General features: G+C 41.3%; 2 protein-coding genes across 3 annotated transcripts; one reads left to right on the forward strand and one right to left on the reverse strand.

Moving 5' to 3' along the window:
* Nucleotides 1-8,493: 8,493 nt before the first annotated feature.
* LOC126583815 (uncharacterized) lies at nucleotides 8,494-13,540 on the reverse strand. Its single transcript, XM_050248339.1, has 2 exons — nucleotides 13,450-13,540; nucleotides 8,494-9,261 (listed from the first exon to the last, which is right to left on the reverse strand). Exon 2 carries the CDS (start codon nucleotides 9,067-9,069, stop codon nucleotides 8,614-8,616), a length of 456 nt encoding a protein of 151 aa, XP_050104296.1. The 5' UTR covers nucleotides 9,070-9,261; nucleotides 13,450-13,540; the 3' UTR covers nucleotides 8,494-8,613.
* Nucleotides 13,541-15,431: 1,891 nt separating this feature from the next.
* On the forward strand, nucleotides 15,432-18,671 carry LOC126582418 (eukaryotic translation initiation factor 5-like). 2 transcript variants are annotated; one of them, XM_050246563.1, is made up of 2 exons: nucleotides 15,432-15,580; nucleotides 16,710-18,671. In XM_050246563.1, exon 2 carries the CDS (start codon nucleotides 17,070-17,072, stop codon nucleotides 18,387-18,389), a length of 1,320 nt encoding a protein of 439 aa, XP_050102520.1. In that variant the 5' UTR covers nucleotides 15,432-15,580; nucleotides 16,710-17,069; the 3' UTR covers nucleotides 18,390-18,671. The 2 variants fall into 2 exon arrangements, with proteins under 2 accessions (XP_050102520.1, XP_050102522.1); XM_050246565.1 differs by having other exon boundaries at nucleotides 15,438-15,580; nucleotides 16,739-18,671.
* The last annotated feature ends 1,698 nt before the right edge of the window (nucleotides 18,672-20,369 follow it).

A 20,369-nucleotide genomic window follows, 5' to 3' on the forward strand; every position in this document is an offset into this window, starting at 1 on the left:
TTCAATTCAGGGAACCATTCAAGGACTCCATGCTTTTGAAAACAAGTATCCTCAGGATGACAGTTTTGACCGTAGAAAGTACATTTTAAATCATCTTTATTTTCCCGAGTAAAAGGATGAGAAGTTGTCGACGAAGGTGAGACATACGATCGGTCAATAGAGAGTGGTTGTGACATCATGGCCTCAAACGGTGTCGGGATTCCTCCTTGGATGCTGACACTACTTCCTTCCATCCTGGTAGCATGACGTTGGACTTCATGCCTAACAACAAAAAACACCCCATCAACAGATGGTGGGGGTTGAGTTCTTAAAATATCACTACGTACTTTATCAAATACGTCATCAAGTCCTAACAGAAAGGCGTAAACCCAGTCCAATTGGATCTCTTCTTGAAGCGTTTTCAAGTCAATAACACACTCTATCTTAATCGGTCTTCTTTAATCTAGTTATTGCCATACTTCTTTGAGATCGGCATAGTACACGCCAATAAGATGCCCTTTCTGACGAAGTAGAAATGACTTTACCTTCAACTCATAAATCTGAGAAATATCATAACCATCATAATATGTCTAAGCAACTTCTTCCCATACTTCTTTAACGGTACGAAAATGGATGAAAAAACCCACGATGGTAGGATCCATGGAATTAATCAACCACCATTTCGCAATTGCACTCCTAGTTTCCCAAGTTTCATACTCGGCATTTTCTTCCTTGGGTTCCTTGATACTCCCTTTCATGAACACTTTCTTACCACACCCAGCGATATGCATCTCCAATACTTTGGAGCAAAGAGGATAATTTGATCCATTGAGTTTTACGGTATTCGATACGTTTGAAGCATCATTCTGTATCACTACAAGGCTCACAACTGAATTGTTAGTGGTTGTACGTGAACCACCTTCCAACTTTAGCTGTGAGTTTTCTTTAACACTAGCCATCGCGACATCACACATAAACAGCAAAAAACACAACTGCAATCCCGGCTTGCTGCAGGGATGCAGCAAAGAACACAAGACTTGTTGATTTTTGCATGACAGTAGTAGCATGGTGGGTTAGACATCTAAAAGGTACCATTCTCTTATCTCGTTAAGAAGTATGATTTTTGTTTTTGAATCACTTGATTTCATTGAGTATTGAAGAAATTATGAACGTTTAAAGTTTACCCAGTTTTCGGCGAGTTTTCCAATTTTCTCTCGGACCAGTCAACTTTGAGGCTATTTTCCGACCACTTATGGCAACCATTAGGCTTCCAAATAGGTATAATCTTATTCTACACTTTCCTATCTTCATTTCGATATATTATAGGTCGAATTTGGTTAAGAAACGATTGAGTTACGAAGCTTTGAAAATTGCCCAAACTTCCGGCCAAGAGCTCCGGGACACTTAACGGAGTTTTTAACGGAATGACCAAAATGATGGATGGTGGACACTCTCAGGGACCACTTTGATTGATTTGAAATGTTAGGGACCAAAGTGATGAGTTATGCAAATCTCAGGGACCATTTTGGCTATTTAGCCATTTTTTTCATAGGGTTACAACTCGGTTCGGATGCCAAATAGAAATATACAGCTTAATTTTCATGTTTTCCATAATTCTGAATATAAGTACATACAATCCTTGTTGTGGAGCCAAAAATAATCACAAGGCGACACGTGGATCTTTGGACAAAAGAGGACAAAAATACCCTTGAGGTACAACGGGATTTCGACGCGCGAACAGCGGGCAATCATCCTTCAACTAAATCAAAAGTGTCCAAAATAGGTAACAATTCAAAACCTATCTCATCAAATCCCTTCTACAAGGTAACTCCCAAAACCTATTTCATTCCATATATTTTTTACCTCACTTTCCCTTTTTTAATCAATTAGCTATTTATTTCATTCATTCCATAACCTCCCAAAAACATTCCTTTTATTATGTTAATTAGCCAATTAATATATTTATTCCTAATCAATATGTTAATGGCTAATTAAATCACCAAATAACACCCAAAAAACAACCCAAAGGCCGGCCACCTTTTCTCCAAAGGGGACCTGCCATATCTCTATAAAAAGCTCTCCATTCTCTCCCAAAATGGACTTCCAACTCTTGCTAAAATTCTCTAGAATTTTCAAACACTTTTTCTCTCTAAATTCTAACTTTGGCATCGAAGGTTCTTCGGCTAAAGCCCCCCCATTCATCATGGACGCGTGAGGCTCTTGGCCTTGACCTAAGGTGTTAATTGTTTTATAGGTGCAATTTTGTCCAAGATCAAGAAGGAAGAAATTTGCAGCCACAAATTGGTGCCTTCATTGAGAGAAGAAATCCACACTCGTAGAAGACTCTCACATAAAAAAGGTTTTTCTCTATTTTCTAGTCTACTTGTATTTTTTTCGTACGTTCTTATTATTAGAATTTTTTATTTGCAAAGATTCTTTGATAAAACATAAAAGAAGAATACAATGGCTAGAAATTTAGAAAATTCCACGAGTGAAAATTCCAATATCCAAGGAATGGGACCACGGCGATCCACGAGGCCAAATGCGACAATAAATGGAGCAACACCACCACCACGAGTTTCCACCATGGGAACCACTGCGGTGGCTACTTCGGTAGTCACCTGTGGCGAGGTCCATGGTGCCTTCACCACGGCTCGAGCAGTGTCATCCAAGACGGCTCACTGTACTAAGGCCACAGCCTAAGCTTCACTATTGCATGCATCACGCACTGAGCAGCCCACTCTCGTGGTCTAGCCTGCTCCCACCAAGCAGCCTGCTCTCACCAAGCAGCCTGCTCCGCTGAGTAACCCACTCTTATGGCCCAGCCTGCTCCAGCTGAGCAGTCCACTCTCGTGGCACAGCCTGCTCCCGTGGCCCAGCCTGCTCCATTCGAGCAACCTACTCTCGTGGCCCAACCTGCTCCAGCCGAGCAGCCTACTCTCGTGGTCCAGCCTGCTCCTGCTGAGCAGCCCACTCTCGTGGCCCAGCCTGCTCCCGAGGCATTCCAAGCAGCCCAAATCAATCCAAGATTAGTTCAACTATCCAAGCTCCAAATTTCCAGACTAATGATCAAACCAGAAGCATTTTCACCACATTTTTCTGCAGATTTGGCATTTCCCAACTCAAATCTCACACCCGAAGTCTACTACACTTCCACTGCTCAAGAAGACGCATTCCTTCCAAGTTATTCCAACCCAAATGGAGAACAACACTTGTCTCGACAAGTCATAGAGTTGACGAGCGCCCCCGCACAGCAAACGACCTTGGTGAACCAGCTCTTGTAGCGCACCGAGATGCAAGGTGCCCCAGATGAGGTGTCTCTAAGTAAGACAAGGGCAGACAAAGAACCTCTCCAGCAACATCTCAGCAAGCAGCCACTCGACCAGCCATGAACCTAGTATTCAGGCAGTGTACACTCCCAATTGGGCCCCCGAGATAGCGTATACTCCTGTCTTAGAGCGCGGAGAAGCATGCACTCTCAACTAGGCCCACAGACAAGTATACATTCACGGTTGGGGTCACACTCTGATAGTCAACATGAGCAACCTTCCAGGAGAAGTGTTCATTCGCGGCTAAGCCCGCAAGAAGCATCATCCACCTCACATCGAAGTAGGCAGCACGACGAACGAAGAAAAGTTATCACTCAATCTAGCTCAAGTTCAACCAACAGCCTGCGAAGAACTCGCTCGCCTACTAGGAACACACTACACGCACCGCATCCGCGACATAGACGAGCCAAAGGCCAAACACATGGAAGAGCAGCCTAGACCAGCAAGTCACGATTGGAGGCAGCCGAGAGCTCCACTACCTTAACAAAGGCAAATTTAAGAAAAAGTAGAGAGACTTTTGACCAAGCGATTGCACAATTTCCAACGCAACGAGGTCACTGACGAGACACTACGATGGAACATGACCAACATAAGCAGGTCACCCTTCACGGACGAGATTAAGCAGGCAGAGCCTCCACACGAGTTCAGCATGCCCATTTCATATATTTCAAAAGAGATGAAGACCCGAAGAGACACTTAAAGCACTACCGAAGCAAAATGATCTTTTGTCGAAACAACGACTATCTCATGTGCAAGATATTCGCCACTACTTTACAAGGCGAGGCGCAACATTGGTTTTACACCCTGCTGCCATAATCCATCTGGAGTTTCAATGAACTTTCTTTGATTTTCACCAAAGAATATTCATCCTATCGCTCGATCAAGAAGAAGTCCGACCATTTGTTCAACGTCAAGAAGAACCCAAAAGAGTCCCTTTGCAACTATATGAAGAGGTTCATAGCAAAAAAGGCAAGGATAGTCAGATGCAACGACTCGATATCTAGAGCAGCCTTCCAAAAAAGACTTCCAGCAGACCACCCATTATTCAGAAAATTGATCATGAAAGAAGATCTAACTCTGGCAAACTCTTTCGCTCTGGCAGAAAAGCGTGCACTTTGGGACGAGGTTCATTAATGCACATTCAAGGACTTGAAGAAGTATCCAACATCACATTCCTACTATCCAAACCGGAAGCAGCAGAGGACTTAGTCGTATGTTTGACGGTATCTAAAGCAACAATAAGCTATACCATCATACGAGAAGAGCTGAGGGCTCGACTACCTATATTCCACAGTTCAAAAGCTCTCATCGATGCTATCAGAAATTCAAAAGCTAACTTTGGCAATAGTTGTTACAACCCGAAAGCTCAAGTTTTACCTTCAAACACACACAGTAATTCTCATGACGCACTATGCCACCCAATCCAAACGCGCGACGATAAAGGTGTAGACCCTGGCGGATGCAAAGTTTTCTGACGAACGTAACAACTCGGCCCAAAAGACATGCCAAGGGCAGACGAACACTGGAATAACACATTTGAAAGCAAGTTTTATCTTCGTCGTCCCAAAAGATTCTACATAGGAGCAACATGTACCGGCAGTTGAGCATCTCCTGCTACGTGTAACATGGTCATAGCTCCACAACTCCCTACCAAGCATTCACGATGCAACAGAGCGGCCCAACGACACCCCGAAAGTAGCTGAGCACGCCCTAGCCGCGCCTACTCCACCCGACGAAAACTTCTAGCATTTGCATGTTGACGGGGCATCCAACTACAAAGGCTCAAAAGCAGGCGTAGTTCTTGTCACCCCAAACAATTCAATACCCGAACAGGCGATCACTCTAGGCTTCAAAGCATCCAACAATCGAGCAGAGTACGAAACCCTACTAGCAGTCCTCTTAATAGCAAAAAGACTTGGCTGTGAAAAAGCTCGCAATTCATTCTGATTCCCAACTAATCACTAGCCAGATTACTTGAGGCATTTCAGATTTACACCATCACTCAAGTTTCATAAGCAGACAATGTTCACGTGGACGCACTAGCCGGCCTAGGCTCTACCCTTGACCACCAACTCAAACGCTCTATTTCGGTAGAGTATCTAGACTAGTCGAGCATAAAGGCGAAGCCAGCAGCCGAGGTGTCACAGGTTAGTATAACTCCAAACTAACAAGATTCCATCGTAGATTGCCTGATCAATGGCACATTCCCCACAAAAAGATTGGAGTCTAAGAAGCTCCAAATCAAGGCAACACGCTACTACAAGTGGAATGGCATTCTCATTCGAAAAATCCTACACCGGAACACATCTCTGCTGCCTAGCGCCTCCCGATGACTTGAATGTCCTAAGCTCAATCCACGAAGGCGTTTATGGAAATCACTCCGAATGTCGATCCTTAGCACAAAAGACTCATAATGCAGGCTACTACTGGTCTACCATGCACCAAGACGCTAAGGAGTTAGTACAAAAGTACGACCGTTGCCAACGCTACAAGCCAGTACTAGCACTGCCTGTCAGCGAGCTACACCCGTAGACGAGTCCTTAGCCGTTCATGTAGTGGGCAATCAACCTGGTAGAACCTTTGCCGCTTGCTATTGGGGGTAGAGGCATGATGATTATGGCAACCGACTACTTCACCAAATGGGTAGGAGCAGAGCCCAAGATGGCCACAATTCAGACGGACATAGAGCACTTCATATGGAGGAACATCATTTGCCAATTTGGCGTCCCTCAGTCCATCATCACCGACAATAGCCCGCAATTCGTGGGCTAAGATGTGGCGAAGTTCTTTCAAAAGTATAGCATCAAGCAGCACATGTCCATGCCAAGATATCCTCAAGGTAGTGGCGGGCCGAAACATCGAACAAGATGATCCTCAACTGCTTCAAGAAATCCCTTACCAACAAGAAGGGAAAATGGCCAGATGAACTCCCCAGATGTCTATGGGCATATCGCACCACCAAAAGATGAGCAGCCGGTGAAACTCCTTTCTCTTTGGCATTTGGCTCGGAAGCAATCATTCATCTCAATGTCATCAAGCCAAGTATCACCACACTACTACTAAGCATTGAGCAGAATAGTAAGGAGGTGACCACAAGCTTAGATCTGGTAAAGAACAAGCGCGAGCAGACCATCACTTGCATCACAGCCTACCAGCAACAACTCATTTCCAACTACAATAAAAAGGCCAAGATCCGGCAGTTCCGGCCCGAATATCTAGTCTTAAGAAAAGCCTTCATCACTGCCCGCAGAGAAGGCTCCAAAATGATGGATCTTATCTGGGAAGGTCCGTACAAGATCAGCAGAGTAGGCGGTAAGAGTAATTACACCCTCGCCACCATGAAACGATAAAAAGATCAAAAAGAAATGAAACACCTACAATCTGAAGAAGTACCATGTGTGACCTCCCGCTACATCAAAGCCTGAAGACTCAAGAAGCTTGACGGGCACCACCTCACAACCCGAGGACTATCCAGTTGTTATGCAGTTCCTACCTTATAGCTAAGTTCTCGTTCGTTTCACTCCTTTTTCAATGGGAAATTCAAAAGTAATCACAACTTGGCTCGGCTATGCTTACAACAACTAATCACTCATGCACTTCAAAAAAAGATTGTGCCCTTCTTAAGGACTCATGGCAAGAATTACGCCCTCCGAGTGACTAACCATGCTCTCCAGTGCGATAGGGTAAATTAATTGATCTCCAGTGCGAGAGGGTAAACCAATTCCCCGACACCCACATAGGTCAGCTCTTTAAGACGGGAGGATAAACTTTACACTCCGAATATACAGACGTGGATAAGCCTGGATGCCCTAGTATAACTAGATGCACGATGGCTTGCGCCGGGATTCCTAGCAGTAGCCACAATGGTCTTTTTCAAGGCTTAGCTAACTGAAGGATTTTGGGTCCTTTGGCCTAATCCGTGAGGAACTGGGCCCTAGAGACAGAGGGGGCACATTATGCAGTACGCCTTGCAGACGGCTGCCGTGGAACCCTAAAGCTGTTACCAAGTGCACTAAGGTAGCCTATGGTATCCAGAAGACTGCCTATAGCTTGCCCTTTGAGCAATAAAGCCGCGCTAGCCTTATACAACCGCACATTCTAGTGAAAGGTTAAACAAGCTAGCGCACATATACGAAGCTTTATCCACTGTCGACATGTTACGTAGTCGATAAGCTTCACCTCTGCCAAGCACGGAACAACCTACTCCAAGTCCTAAAGTGTTGTGATACATGCTACGCAACCTACGGAATTGGAGAAAGTCAAGGTTAACAGCCTAATGGTTACACAGACTTGTCTGCTTCTGTAAGTAAGGTATCCGGCTGCCAACCCTATGGCTAACAACTTTGCAAAGTTCAACACAAACACCTACGGCTGCATAGGCTACGCGAACTTGTCTGCTTATAAAAAAGTAGCATGCCTGCCACTGGTCTATTAAGTCTAAAGGTTAGGGCATAAACAAAAGAAGCAAAGATGAAGAAAAGTGAAGGAAGCATGTTTATAAACAATTAGCAAATGCCGAAAGAGTTCAAGCAAAACAAGAGCTACAAGGAAAAACAAATAAAATCCTAAAGGCTACCTAGAAGACTACAGCAGCTTAGACATCCCACGACTACTCAGTCGCTACACCTTCAGCAGCCACGACACTCTTAGCAGCGGCATCATCCGACGCTTAACCCTCGGCTGCCCCAGCCTGGGCACTAACTTCTCCAACTACGTCACCAATGGAAGCCTCAAAAGTAAAAGCAAGCAAGTCTTCAGGAGAAATAGAGAAGGTCTCGAAACCTCAAGCCCATCATTCTCACCCTTCAGCTACTCATTCTTCTCAAGCAAACCAACACGGACGTGCTGCAGCTCATCCATTTCCTTCTTCAAACTTTCGTTGATCTTCAGTACACCTTGAAGTTCTAACACTTGAGTTTCAAGCCTATCAACGATTCTCTTGAAGTGGATCACTTGATTATAAGCAGCAATCAACTCTTCATCCTTTGCATAAGCAGCGAAATGAAGCTCAGAAACTGCAAACTCAAGATCTTGAATCTGAGGTATGCAACATCCAATCTCCTTCTCTGCACTTTCATACTTAACTTGGATTGCATCAAGCCTAGTCTTCAAGTCAATGATCTCGTGGCAAGTGGTCTCAAGTTACAGAGAAGTAGAGGCAGAAATATTAGACCTCTTCAAAGCAACAAGCTCAAAATCCAACCTCTTGATTTTCTCGGTTGAAAAATAAGCTTCAGCTGCCATAGTCTTCGCCACCTCCTTGGCAGCCTTGTTATATATGCATCATAGCAAGCATAACAGTCCTTCAATATTGGGTCGTATGCTTAGCAAAGGAACTTGGGCAAACAACCTTTCTACTGTCATCAACAAACTTGGCATAAGCATTCATGTCTTCAAGCAGATCTAGTTTCAAAAGCACATAGATCTCAGCAACCTCCCCAGAAGCAGACTTAGTGGATTTCTCACAGCTGACCACGCGAGCAGTCTCCTCCTTCCTAGCAGGCGAATCAGTTTCAGCAGTAAAGGGAGTGGGCCTTCGTGCCACTTTAGCAACAAAGTCCACCTTATCGATATTCATAGTAGCAAGCCTCTCCAAAGGTGAACCAGACTTAGCTTCTAACAGACATCTTAGTACAGACTTCGGCACTAGGGGCATGACAAAACCTTTACGCTGAGCAATCCTATCAGCAATCGTACTAGCCATTCTCGACATGGCAGGCACAACAGGCTCAGATCTAGCAGCCTTATTTTTTCTTCCCATTGGAAGAAGTTATGTTAATCACTGGCATCTCGGTAGCAGGTAGACCCTCATGAACAGTGGAAGAAGTCTTCAATTTTTCTCAACCGGCATCTCTTGAGCAGGCAGGGAAGATCTCTTCTTTCCACCTTCATTCATAGTAGGCTCCACGACAGCGATTAGACGAGCCAATGCATCCGCCTTGATCCTCTTTACCTCATCTTTCAAGAGTAGTCCGCATTTCTCTCGGCGAAGAGAACTAAGCAGCCAACATCATTCACGGTACTCAGCAGAGGAGCTCAACCTAGCATTCTAGCAAGCAGGAGGCATACATACCTAGCATTCCAGCAGCCCATGAGGCCTACGACCTCCTCATTTCTTTCAGTCACCAACTTGGCTCAAGTCAGGTCCAAGAGCTAAAGGACATGAGCCATACGGCTCGCCTAGCACTGCGCCTCAGTGCCACAATCCATGGCCCCAACCGCACAAGCTACCCTTGGCTCTAGGCAAGCCAAGCAGCCTAAGCAGTGGTTCCTGCCACGACACATCCTCGGTCCATGCCGAGCCGGCTTCTGGCCCTTGCTAGTCGACGTGCCACACCATCCCGACGACTGCCCCGCAATAGCACTATCCAAGAAAAAGACAAGAAAAAATTAAATTTTTCATACATCGGTGCGACACGGAGAAGACAAAGAAATCAATGAAAGACGGTCCTTTGCACGGGCAAGATGTAAAAGATTGCTAAAGGAGGGGGAACAAATATCCTCTAAGCTCTCTCTCTTATAGGGTAGAATAAATTGCTCTCCAAAGTTGATTTAATAACCCACTTAAGGTGGACTTAAATACGTCTTGAGAGAAATTTATTTCCCTTTCCTAGAATGACCTAATTTCCTATTAAAGAGGGAATCTACATCAAAATATGAAACAATTCAAAGTTTCCTAATGCAAGAAAATCTCTACACCTGTTGCCCATTTCTACGAGCAACCCAACAGGTGTGGGGGCATTTGTGGAGCAAAAAATAATCACAAGGCGACACGTGGATCTTTGGACAAAAGAGGACAAAAATACCCTTGAGGTACAACGGGATTTCTATGCGCGAGCAGCGGGCAATCATCCTTCAACTAAATCAAAAGTGTCCAAAATAGGTAACAATTCAAAACTTATCTCATCAAATCCCTTCTACAAGGTAACTCCCAAAACCTATTTCATTCCATATATTTTTTACCTCACTTTCCCTTTTTTAGCTAATCAATTAGCTATTTATTTCATTCATTCCATAACCTCCCAAAAACATTCCTTTTATTATGTTAATTAGCCAATTAATATATTTATTCCTAATCAATATGTTAATGGCTAATTAAATCACCACATAACACCAAAAAAAACAACCCAAAGGCCGGCCACCTTTTCTCCAAAGGGGACCGGCCATATCTCTATAAAAAGCTCTCCATTCTCTCCCAAAAGGAAACTTCCAACCCTTGCTAAAATTCTCTAGAATTCTCAAACACTTTTTCTCTCTAAATTCTAACTTTGGCATCAAAGGTTCTTCGGCCAAACCCCCCCCCCCCAATTCATCATGGGCGCGTGAGGCTCTTGGCCTTGACCTAAGATGTTAATTGTTTTGTAGGTGCCATTTTGTCCAAGATCAAGGAGGAAGAAATTTGCATCCATACTTGTTCCATAAGGAAACAATAAAGGACACAAATATATTCTTCCTAAAACATGACTCTAATATTTACACAATATTTACATTCATTTTCTCCTAAATATTGACTCACACCAATAGAACCCATTCCACATCAAATTTCAACGATCTTTACCGTCTATTTTGTAAGCTTCGGTTCATAGATCATCCTTGTAAAAATTCAACTCAATCTGGAACCATTTGACCATTTAATTATCACGATGAAATTTCAATGTTTATTAGACCATAGTGTTTGTCAATTTCTTTGAACTCAAGTACATGCCTCAAATATTTCCGATTTAGCTAATATTTTGCAAGAATGATCTATGAGATGCAACTTAAAACATAAGTGGTTTGGATCATTGAAATTCGATATGGTATGGGACCCACAACTAATCCTCATATTTTTTAAAAATAAAAATTGAGATCCATTCCCTTAAAGGTAGGCTCTCTATGAAGGAAACTCATCAATTTCAATCCTTCTCAAGATGGTCGGATTAGAAGGGATGAGTTTTCTTCCAATCTAATCCCCTCAAAATGAAAAAAGTCATAAAAACTCATTTCTTCTAATCCTACCATCTTGAGAAGGATTGAAATTTATAAGTTTCCTTCATAGAAAGGGGATTGTAGTATTACAATCCCACAATGCCCTCCGAACATTTATGTTATTGTTAGGCCCTCTTCTCTTCTTTGAGTACTCTTTTCACTTTTTTTCTCTTAAGCACAACGCTCACCTGGCTAGCACAAGCACCACAATAATGAAAACCATAATCCACCCACGCCACATTTTAAGGTCATCAAGGGCGTTTTAGTACTTTAACATCAAACTTTGGCTAATCTAGCAGGAAAAAAAATTATGGAGTTATTCATTCTAATCCAATCCATCCAATATATCAAAAGAGCCCAGACAATGAGATCAACAATTTTTTTTTCTTAAATGTTAAACGATCATTGTGTTCTAGGCTAAATATATTAAGGTCATGTGTTTTTGTTGTTGAAATTTTAAGATTTGGCAACAATACTTACATATATTTGATATAATTACCATCTCGATAATCAGATGGTGATTGTATTAAATAAATCTAATCACATGAATTATTTATAACCGTGATTGTATAAATACATATAAATATTGTATTCAGTCTAAAATCTCAAGTTTTAACTAAAATGGATGAACGAAAGTGTTGTTGTTGGGCCTAATAAGCCCAATGGAAATATTACGAAGTCCAATTTCAATAGGCCCAATGTAAGTATTAAAATAGGCACAATACAATTGAAAGTAGGAGGAGGTTTCTATTTGATTCACGATCATTCAACAGAATCAACAGCTGCCGTCGATTAATAAGAATCCAACGCTCCTAAGAACACAAATAAAATTGGATTACCAGCAAACTAAAACTGGTCAATGCAACACGTGATAATTCCTCTCGGTCGCCCTCAACCGTATATATATAACACACAAACCACAAGAGATAACAAAAGCCCACCTCTTTTTCATCCTGGTCAATGTAAGCAAGTCTTCAGGAGAAATAGAGAAGGTCTCGAAACCTCAAGCTCATTATTCTCACCCTTTAGCTACTCATTCTTCTCAAGCAGACCAACATGGACGTGCTGCAGCTCATCCATTTCCTTCTTCAAACTTTCGTTGATCTTCAGTACACCTTGAAGTTCTAACACTTGAGTTTCAAGCCTATCAATGATTCTCTTGAAGTGGATCACTTGATTATAAGCAGCAATCAACTCTTCATCCTTTGCATAAGCAGCGAAATGAAGCTCAGAAACTGCAAACTCAAGATCTTGAATCTGAGGTATGTAACATCCAATCTCCTTCTCTGCACTTTCATACTTAACTTGGATTGCATCAAGCCTAGTCTTCAAGTCAATGATCTCGTGGCAAGCGGTCTCAAGTTACAGAGAAGTGGAGGCAAAAATATTAGACCCCTTCAAAGCAACAAGCTCAAAATCCAACCTCTTGATTTTCTCGGTTGAGAAATAAGCTTCAGCTGCCATAGTCTTCACCACCTCCTTGGCAACCTTGTTATATATGCATCATAGCAAGTATAGCAGTCATTCTATATTGGGTCGTATGCTTAGCAAAGAAACTTGGGCAAACAACCTTTCTACTGTCATCAACAAACTTGGCATAAGCATTCATGTCTTCAAGCAGATCTAGTTTCAAAAGCACATAGATCTCAGCAACCTCCCCAGAAGCAGGCTTAGTGGATTTCTCACAGCTGACCACGCGAGCAGTCTCCTCCTTCCTAGCAGGCGAATCAGTTTCAACAGCAAAGGGAGTGGGCCTTTGTGCCACTTTAGCAACAAAGTCCACATTATAGCTATTCATAGTAGCAAGCCTCTCCAAAGGTGAACCGGACTTAGCTTCTAACAGACATCTTAGTACAGACTTTGGCACTAGGGGCATGACAAAACATTTACGCTGAGCAATCCTATCAGCAATCGTACTAGCCATTCATAACATGGCAGGCGCAACAGGCTCAGATCTAGCAGCCTTATTTTTTCTTCCCATTGGAAGAAGTTATGTTAATCACTGGCATCTCGGTAACAGGTAGACCCTCATGAATAGTGGAAGAAGTCTTTAATTTTTCTCAACCGGCATCTCTTGAGCAGGCAGGGAAGATCTCTTCTTTCCACCTTCATTCATAGTAGGCTCTACGACAGCGATTAGACGAGCCAATGCATCCGCTTTGATCCTCTTTACCTCATCTTTCGGGAGTAGTCTACCTTTCTCTCGGCGAAGAGAACTAAGCAGCCAACATCATTCACAGTACTCAACATATGAGCTCAACCTAGCATTCTAGCAAGCAGAAAGCATACATACCTAGCATTCCAGCAGCCCATGAGGCCCACGACCTCCTCATTTCCCTCAGTCGCCAACTTGGCCCGAGTCAGGTCCAAGAGCTAAAGGACATGAGCCATACGGCTCGCCTAGCACTGCGCCTCAGCGCCACAATCCATGGCCCCAACCGCACAAGCTACCCTTTGCTCTAGGCAAGCAAAGCAGCCCAAGCAATGGTTCCTACCACGACACATCTTCGGTCCATGCCGAGCCAGCTCCTGGCCCCTGCCAGTCGACGTGCCACACCATCCCGACGGTTGCCCCGCAATAGCACTATCCAAGAAAAAGAAAAGAAAAAATTAAATTTTTCATACATCGGTGCGACACGGAGAAGACGAAGAAATCAATGAAAGACGGTCCTTTGCACGGGCAAGATCAAGGAGGAAGAAATTTGCATCCATACTTGTTCCATAAGGAAACAATAAAGGATACAAATATATTCTTCCTAAAACATGACTCTAATATTTACACAATATTTATATTCATTTTCTCCTAAATATTGACTCACGCCAATAGAACCCATTCCACATCAAATTTCAACGATCTTAACCGTCTATTTTGTAAGCTTCGGTTCATAGATCATCCTTGTAAAAATTCAACTCAATCTGGAACCATTTGACCATTTAATTATCACGATGAAATTTCAATGTTTATTAGAACATAGTGTTTGTCAATTTCTTTGAACTCAAGTACATGCCTCAAATATTTCCGATTTAGCTAATATTTTGCAAGAATGATCTATGAGATGCAACTTAAAACATAGGTGGTTTGGATCATTGAAATTTGATATGGTCTGGGACCCACAACTAATCCTCATATTTTTGAAAAATAAAAATTGGGATCCATTCCCTTAAAGGTAGGCTCTCTATGAAGGAAACTCATCAATTTCAATCCTTCTCAAGATGGTCGGATTAGAAGGGATGAGTTTTCTTCCAATCTAATCCCCTCAAAATGAAAAAAGTCATGAAAACTCATCTCTTCTAATCCTACCATCTTGAGAAGGATTGAAATTTATAAGTTTCCTTCATAGAAAGGGACAATGCCCTCCGAACATTTATGTTATTGTTAGGCCCTCTTCTCTTCTTTGAGTACTCTTTTCACTTTTTTTCTCTTAAGCACAACGCTCACCTGGCTAGCACAAGTACCACAATAATGAAAACCATAATCCACCCACGCCACATTTTAAGGTCATCAAGGGCGTTTTAGTACTTTAACATCAAACTTTGGCTAATCTAGCAGGAAAAAAAATTATGGAGTTATTCATTCTAATCCAATCCATCCAATATATCAAAAGAGCCCAGACAATGAGATCAACATTTTTTTTTTCTTAAATGTTATACGATTATTGTGTTCTGGGCTAAATATATTAAGGTCATGTGTTTTTGTTGTTGAAATTTTAAGATTTGGCAACAATACTTACATATATTTGATATAATTACCATCTCGACAGTCAGATAGTTATTGTATTAAATAAATCTAATCACATGAATTATATATAACCGTGATTGTATAAATACATATAAATATTGTATTCAGTCTAAAATCTTAAGTTTTAACTAAAATGGATGAACGAAAGTGTTGTTGTTGGGCCTAATAAGCCCAATGGAAATATTACGAAGTCCAATTTCAATAGGCCCAATGTAAGTATTAAAATAGGCACAATACAATTGAAAGTAGGAGGAGGTTTATATTTGATTCACGATCATTCAACAGAATCAACAGCTGCCGTCGATTAATAAGAATCCAACGCTCCTAAGAAATCAAACAAAATTGGATTACCACCAAACTAAAACTGGTCAATGCAACACGTGATAATTCCTCTCGGTCGCCCTCAACCGTATATATATAACACACAAACCACAAGAGATAACAAAAGCCCACCTCTTTTGAGCCACACTCCCTCCGCGTTGAAACCCTAAATCCCCAAATCTTCTACCTCGCAAACCTCTTCGTTTTCTCCACTCAGAAAGCATCGATCTCGATTGGATTTCAGGTACGAGCATTCATCTTCGATTGTATTTTTCGTTTGATTTTGAATTTTTTTTTTTTTTGTATATTTTATTTACGATTCCAAGTGTTTTGCATCTTATTTATTTTCGATTGTTCATATATTTAAGAAATCTCAGTTATTTGTGTTTTAGGGTTAGTGGAAAGATATTGGATTGATTGATATTTTTGAATTGGATTATGGATTTTTAATTATTATTCCGGTTTTGTTGAGCTGCGGTGATTATTAATGTTAAAAATTTACCGATGGATATTTACTTCAAAGATGATTATATAAACCGTAAGCTCCCAAGGCAGTGGGAGGAGCCCAGGGCTCTGACCGCGTGCCTGTTGAAGAATGAGCCGGCGACTCATAGGCAGTGGTTTGGTTAAGGGAACCCACTGGAGCCTTAGCGAAAGCGAGTCTTGATAGGGCAATTGTCACTGAACCTGGGTGATCTATCCATGATCAGGATGAAGCTTGGGTGAAACTAAGTGGAGGTCCGAACCAACTGATGATACTTACCCGATGATACTTTTGGGTTTTCGTATAAAGTTTGTTGCTTTGAAGTATACGTATAGAGTACTTTCCCTTGTATATGATTCGTATAATCGTGTGCCAATCCGATTGTCGGTCTTTTAACATGTGAGAATCGCAGTAAGAGTGCATTACTTAGTGTAGCTATAACCAGCTAAAGTGCTATTTTTTATATCTTCTGCAAACAGTGAGTTGACAATCAAAGTGATTGAGAAACTTTGGTGGATTTATCAATAGTAATTTCAAATTTTCGTAGAAAGTTTGTTACTTTGAAGTTGATGCATGGAGTATATTCCCTTACATATTTGAACATCTCTCAACGTGTGAAAGTTGCAAGAGCGCATTACTCTGCATAGTTTTATGGTTATACCGAACCAATGAACTTTTTTATATATTTTTGTGAACAGTGAGTTGACAATAGGAGTGAGTGACAAAGTTTGGTGAACTGACTGGTTTATGTTATTCTTTGTAATTATTTATGATCTCCATTGGCATAAATCATCAAGTCATGTTGTTTGAGATGTGGAAAATTATGTGACATGCTGACAATGACACTCTTAAATCTTTAGAATTTAAATTTTCAGTATTCTTGATTCAGGAACACTGCACATTATCTGCTACTTTCAGATTTTCAAGGAAGTTCAACGGTGAAGCTTCTTTTATGTCCGAGAAGGCCATTTTCCATTTGGGATCAATTGGGTTGCTTGGAGAGTACTTTCCTTGGTCAAGGAAGAAGAACAGACCCTTGTTAAAAGGAAATAGCTGTATGCATCAGTTGCCATATCAGGAATATTCTGAGTTTCATGGTTGCTACTGGGTGCAGCCTTCCATAACTGCAGAACATCAATCTTCTCTCGAGTTAGAGGACGATATCGCAGCTGTGTACACTTTGACTTCCGGCATTTCCTTCTCGAGATACCTTTGATATTTGCTTTCTGATTTCTTTGTTCAAGACAAGATGGCTTTACTGAACATTGGTGCTGGGAACAGCGACGATGCCTTCTACAGGTATAAGATGCCCAGGATGGTTACCAAAATTGAGGGCCGTGGAAATGGCATCAAGACAAATATAGTCAACATGGTGGACATCGCAAAGGCCTTGGCAAGGCCCCCTGCATATACTACAAAGTATTTTGGTTGTGAACTTGGAGCCCAATCCAAATTTGATGAGAAAACTGGGACTTCTATTGTTAATGGGTCCCATGACACCGCTAAGCTAGCTGGCCTTCTTGAAAATTTTATTAAGAAATACGTCCAGTGTTATGGATGTGGCAATCCAGAAACAGAGATCTTGATTACGAAGACTCAAATGATTCAACTGAAATGTGCTGCGTGTGGTTTTGTGTCTGATGTCGACATGAGAGACAAGCTCACTACCTTCATTATTAAGAACCCACCCGAGCAGAAAAAGGGATCCAAAGACAAGAAAGCAATGAGGAGGGCTGAAAAGGAACGGTTGAAAGAAGGTGAAGCTGCTGATGAGGAGCTGAAGAAACAAAAGAAAGAGGCAAAGAAGAAGGGCACTTCTTCCTCTGCTAAGGAGGGCCCTGTGAAAGCCAGCTCTTCGAAAAAAAAAACAAGTGGATCTGATGAGGACCGCACATCACCTACTCACAGCCAGGCTGATGAGGAGGAGGCCAATGATGTTGATGATGATGATGATGATGTTCAGTGGCAAACTGATACATCACTAGAGGCAGCTCGTCAACGGATTCAAGAACAATTGAGTGCTGCGACAGCTGATATGGTAATGCTTTCAACCAATGAACCAGAGAAGCCCAAGGAAGCAACAAAGGCTGTGGAGAATGGAAACTCCACTGCTCGAGTAACACTTACTGATGAGTTGAAAAAGAATCTAGATAAAGGTATCTCAGCCAAACAGTTACAATCCCTTCTGCCGTCACTTTCAGGGTCTGCTAAGGAAAAGATGACTGCTCTTTTTGAAGCGCTATTTGGGGGTATAGAGAAAGGGTTTGCAAAGGAGGTGTCGAAGAAGATAAAGTACCTTGCTGTAGCTGCTGCACAGGATGAGGGATCCCAGTTGCTCGTGCTTCAAGCAATTGAAGGCTTCTGTGGGAAGTCAAGCTCAAGTGCATTGAAGGAGGTTGCCCTGGTTTTAAAAGCTCTCTATGATGCTGATATCTTGGAAGAAGAAACTATAGTGCAGTGGTATCAAGGTGGACTGAAGGGAGCCGGCAGGGGCTCTCAGATTTGGAAGAACACTAAACCCTTCATTGACTGGCTCCAGAGTGCTGAGTCTGAAACTGAGGAGGAATAAGGTTTTCTACTCTTTATTTATTGTCATCATCGCATGTGTTTTTAGTTCGTTGTTCGTTTTGCTGTCGTTGCCAACGTCGTGCATCCGCTGAAGGGAATAAACGGGTTTTCTGAGGCCTCTCGCGTAGTCCACTAGTGTCAAGATTTTCAACTTTGTCCTGCATTACCTAGAAATGTCTGTATGTGTGTTATCCGGGATTGATTTTAGTATTGAGTATTATTTTCGGCATATTTTTGCCCCTGGATAGTTTCAAAATTTTAAGGGATATTGTTTGTTTTACTATCTAAATTTCCATTTACTGATGAGATGATTATGCCTCGCGATCCTTAATTGATCTGATGTGTGCCTATGTTGTTATTTCCAGGATGTTTCATTGAAGGGTTAACTCTAAAGGAAAACTAATGAAAAATGTTTCAAAACTTTGAGCTTTAACGATAAGCACAAAACAAAGGGTAAAGTGAATTGTATCAAGATTGATTTTATAGTGTAAAAATATGAATTTTAGTTAAAGTGAATAGTATTAGGAACTTTTCGTTAAAGCTTCCTAACTTTAATCCCTCTTTCGAGCCGGTTATTCTGAACCTATGCTTCGGTTGTTCTTGCAACATTTTCACCTTCAAACTCCCTTTTTTCTTAGCCATTGACTTGAATGTCAAAAGAAAGGAAGAGCCCATTGAATTGAATATCTCAGAAAGGGATTGGGCTATCTCTAGTCACGGGCTATGGGCTACTTGTAGCTCTCGAGCTGACCACATTTAGCCTCTGTACAGACGCGGGATAGGAATTGAGAGACACGACGATGCAGCAAATCTTTCAAAAAATAAAAAAGAACAGACACAGATAAAACATGACGATTAAAATATAATAATTTATAACAAATATTACATATACTTCAAATTAGTAATATCACAAAGAATTCGTGCTTATCAAATTATTCGTTATACATAATAATTAAATCACAAATATAATAATTAATATAACACAAGATTCAAGTCTTAATGATCTTCAAGTCTCTCTTTCTATTTCCTTCTGAACTCCATTGTCGTCTTAATGATCTTCAAGTCTCTCTTTCTATTTCCTTCTGAACTCCATTGTCGTCAGTAAAAATCACGGCCTCTAAATGGAGAGAAAGATGACTGAAGAGGAGGTTGGCAAACTTTTAGGTTTTAGAAGTTTCAATATTTACAAAATTGCCGCAAATTGTGTCTTGACTGTGTTTAAACCGTTTCCGAGGCATATTTGAGATGTAACAGCGTGTTCGAATGGAGAGATTTTTCAGTGTAACCGTCACACAAGACGGTACACCACGTGTCTCTATGTAAATGGTTGGATATGTGTGTTAAAAGGTTAACTTAAAAATTAAAAAATTTCACCACTTACATAAAAACACGTGGTGTACCATCCGTGTTCCCGTCACAATTAAAAATTTTCCGTTCAAATGCCCAACACTTTGACACTTCGAGATTTCAGAATGCCCGTGGAACATTGCATTGATCCCTCCATTAAGTTTTTTGTGTACCCCGCGTTTGTTTCATAGCTTTTTCTCTCTGAAGTCTGAACACAATAAAGTATTAGTGTGCAGTGTATCGTTGGAGATGGAAAAAATATAGTCGAGACTACACATTAAAATATAATATTCTAGAGGGTTAAATTATTAGTTTTTTTTTTTTATCAAAAAGGAATGGAGGATTAAAATATAATGAAAACTAATTAAAATAACTTGAAAACTTTGAGTTTTAATCAAAATGACAAAAAGGTGTTGTATGTGAATAGTATCATGAGTGACTTTTTAGAGTAAAAATGTCATTTTCGTTAAAAGTAAACAATACCATGAGTGTTTCGTTAAAACTTCCTAAAATATAACTCACCACTTTTGTCTCTCCACTGCTAAAGATGGCCTAAGAGACTGCATCTTCCCTTGTTTTATATGAGCATTGGCATAAGAAACAACAAAAACCATAAACAAACTCGCACAAACGG

Source organism: Malus sylvestris, chromosome 9, assembly GCF_916048215.2.
Source record: "Malus sylvestris chromosome 9, drMalSylv7.2, whole genome shotgun sequence".
Lineage (NCBI taxonomy): Eukaryota > Viridiplantae > Streptophyta > Magnoliopsida > Rosales > Rosaceae > Malus > Malus sylvestris.

Bases quoted from the DNA above. Each gene is read 5' to 3' on its own strand.
- LOC126582418 (XM_050246563.1), top strand. From the start codon at position 17,070: ATGGCTTTACTGAACATTGGTGCTGGGAACAGCGACGATGCCTTCTAC.
- LOC126583815 (XM_050248339.1), bottom strand. From the start codon at position 9,069: ATGGGAAGAAAAAATAAGGCTGCTAGATCTGAGCCTGTTGTGCCTGCC.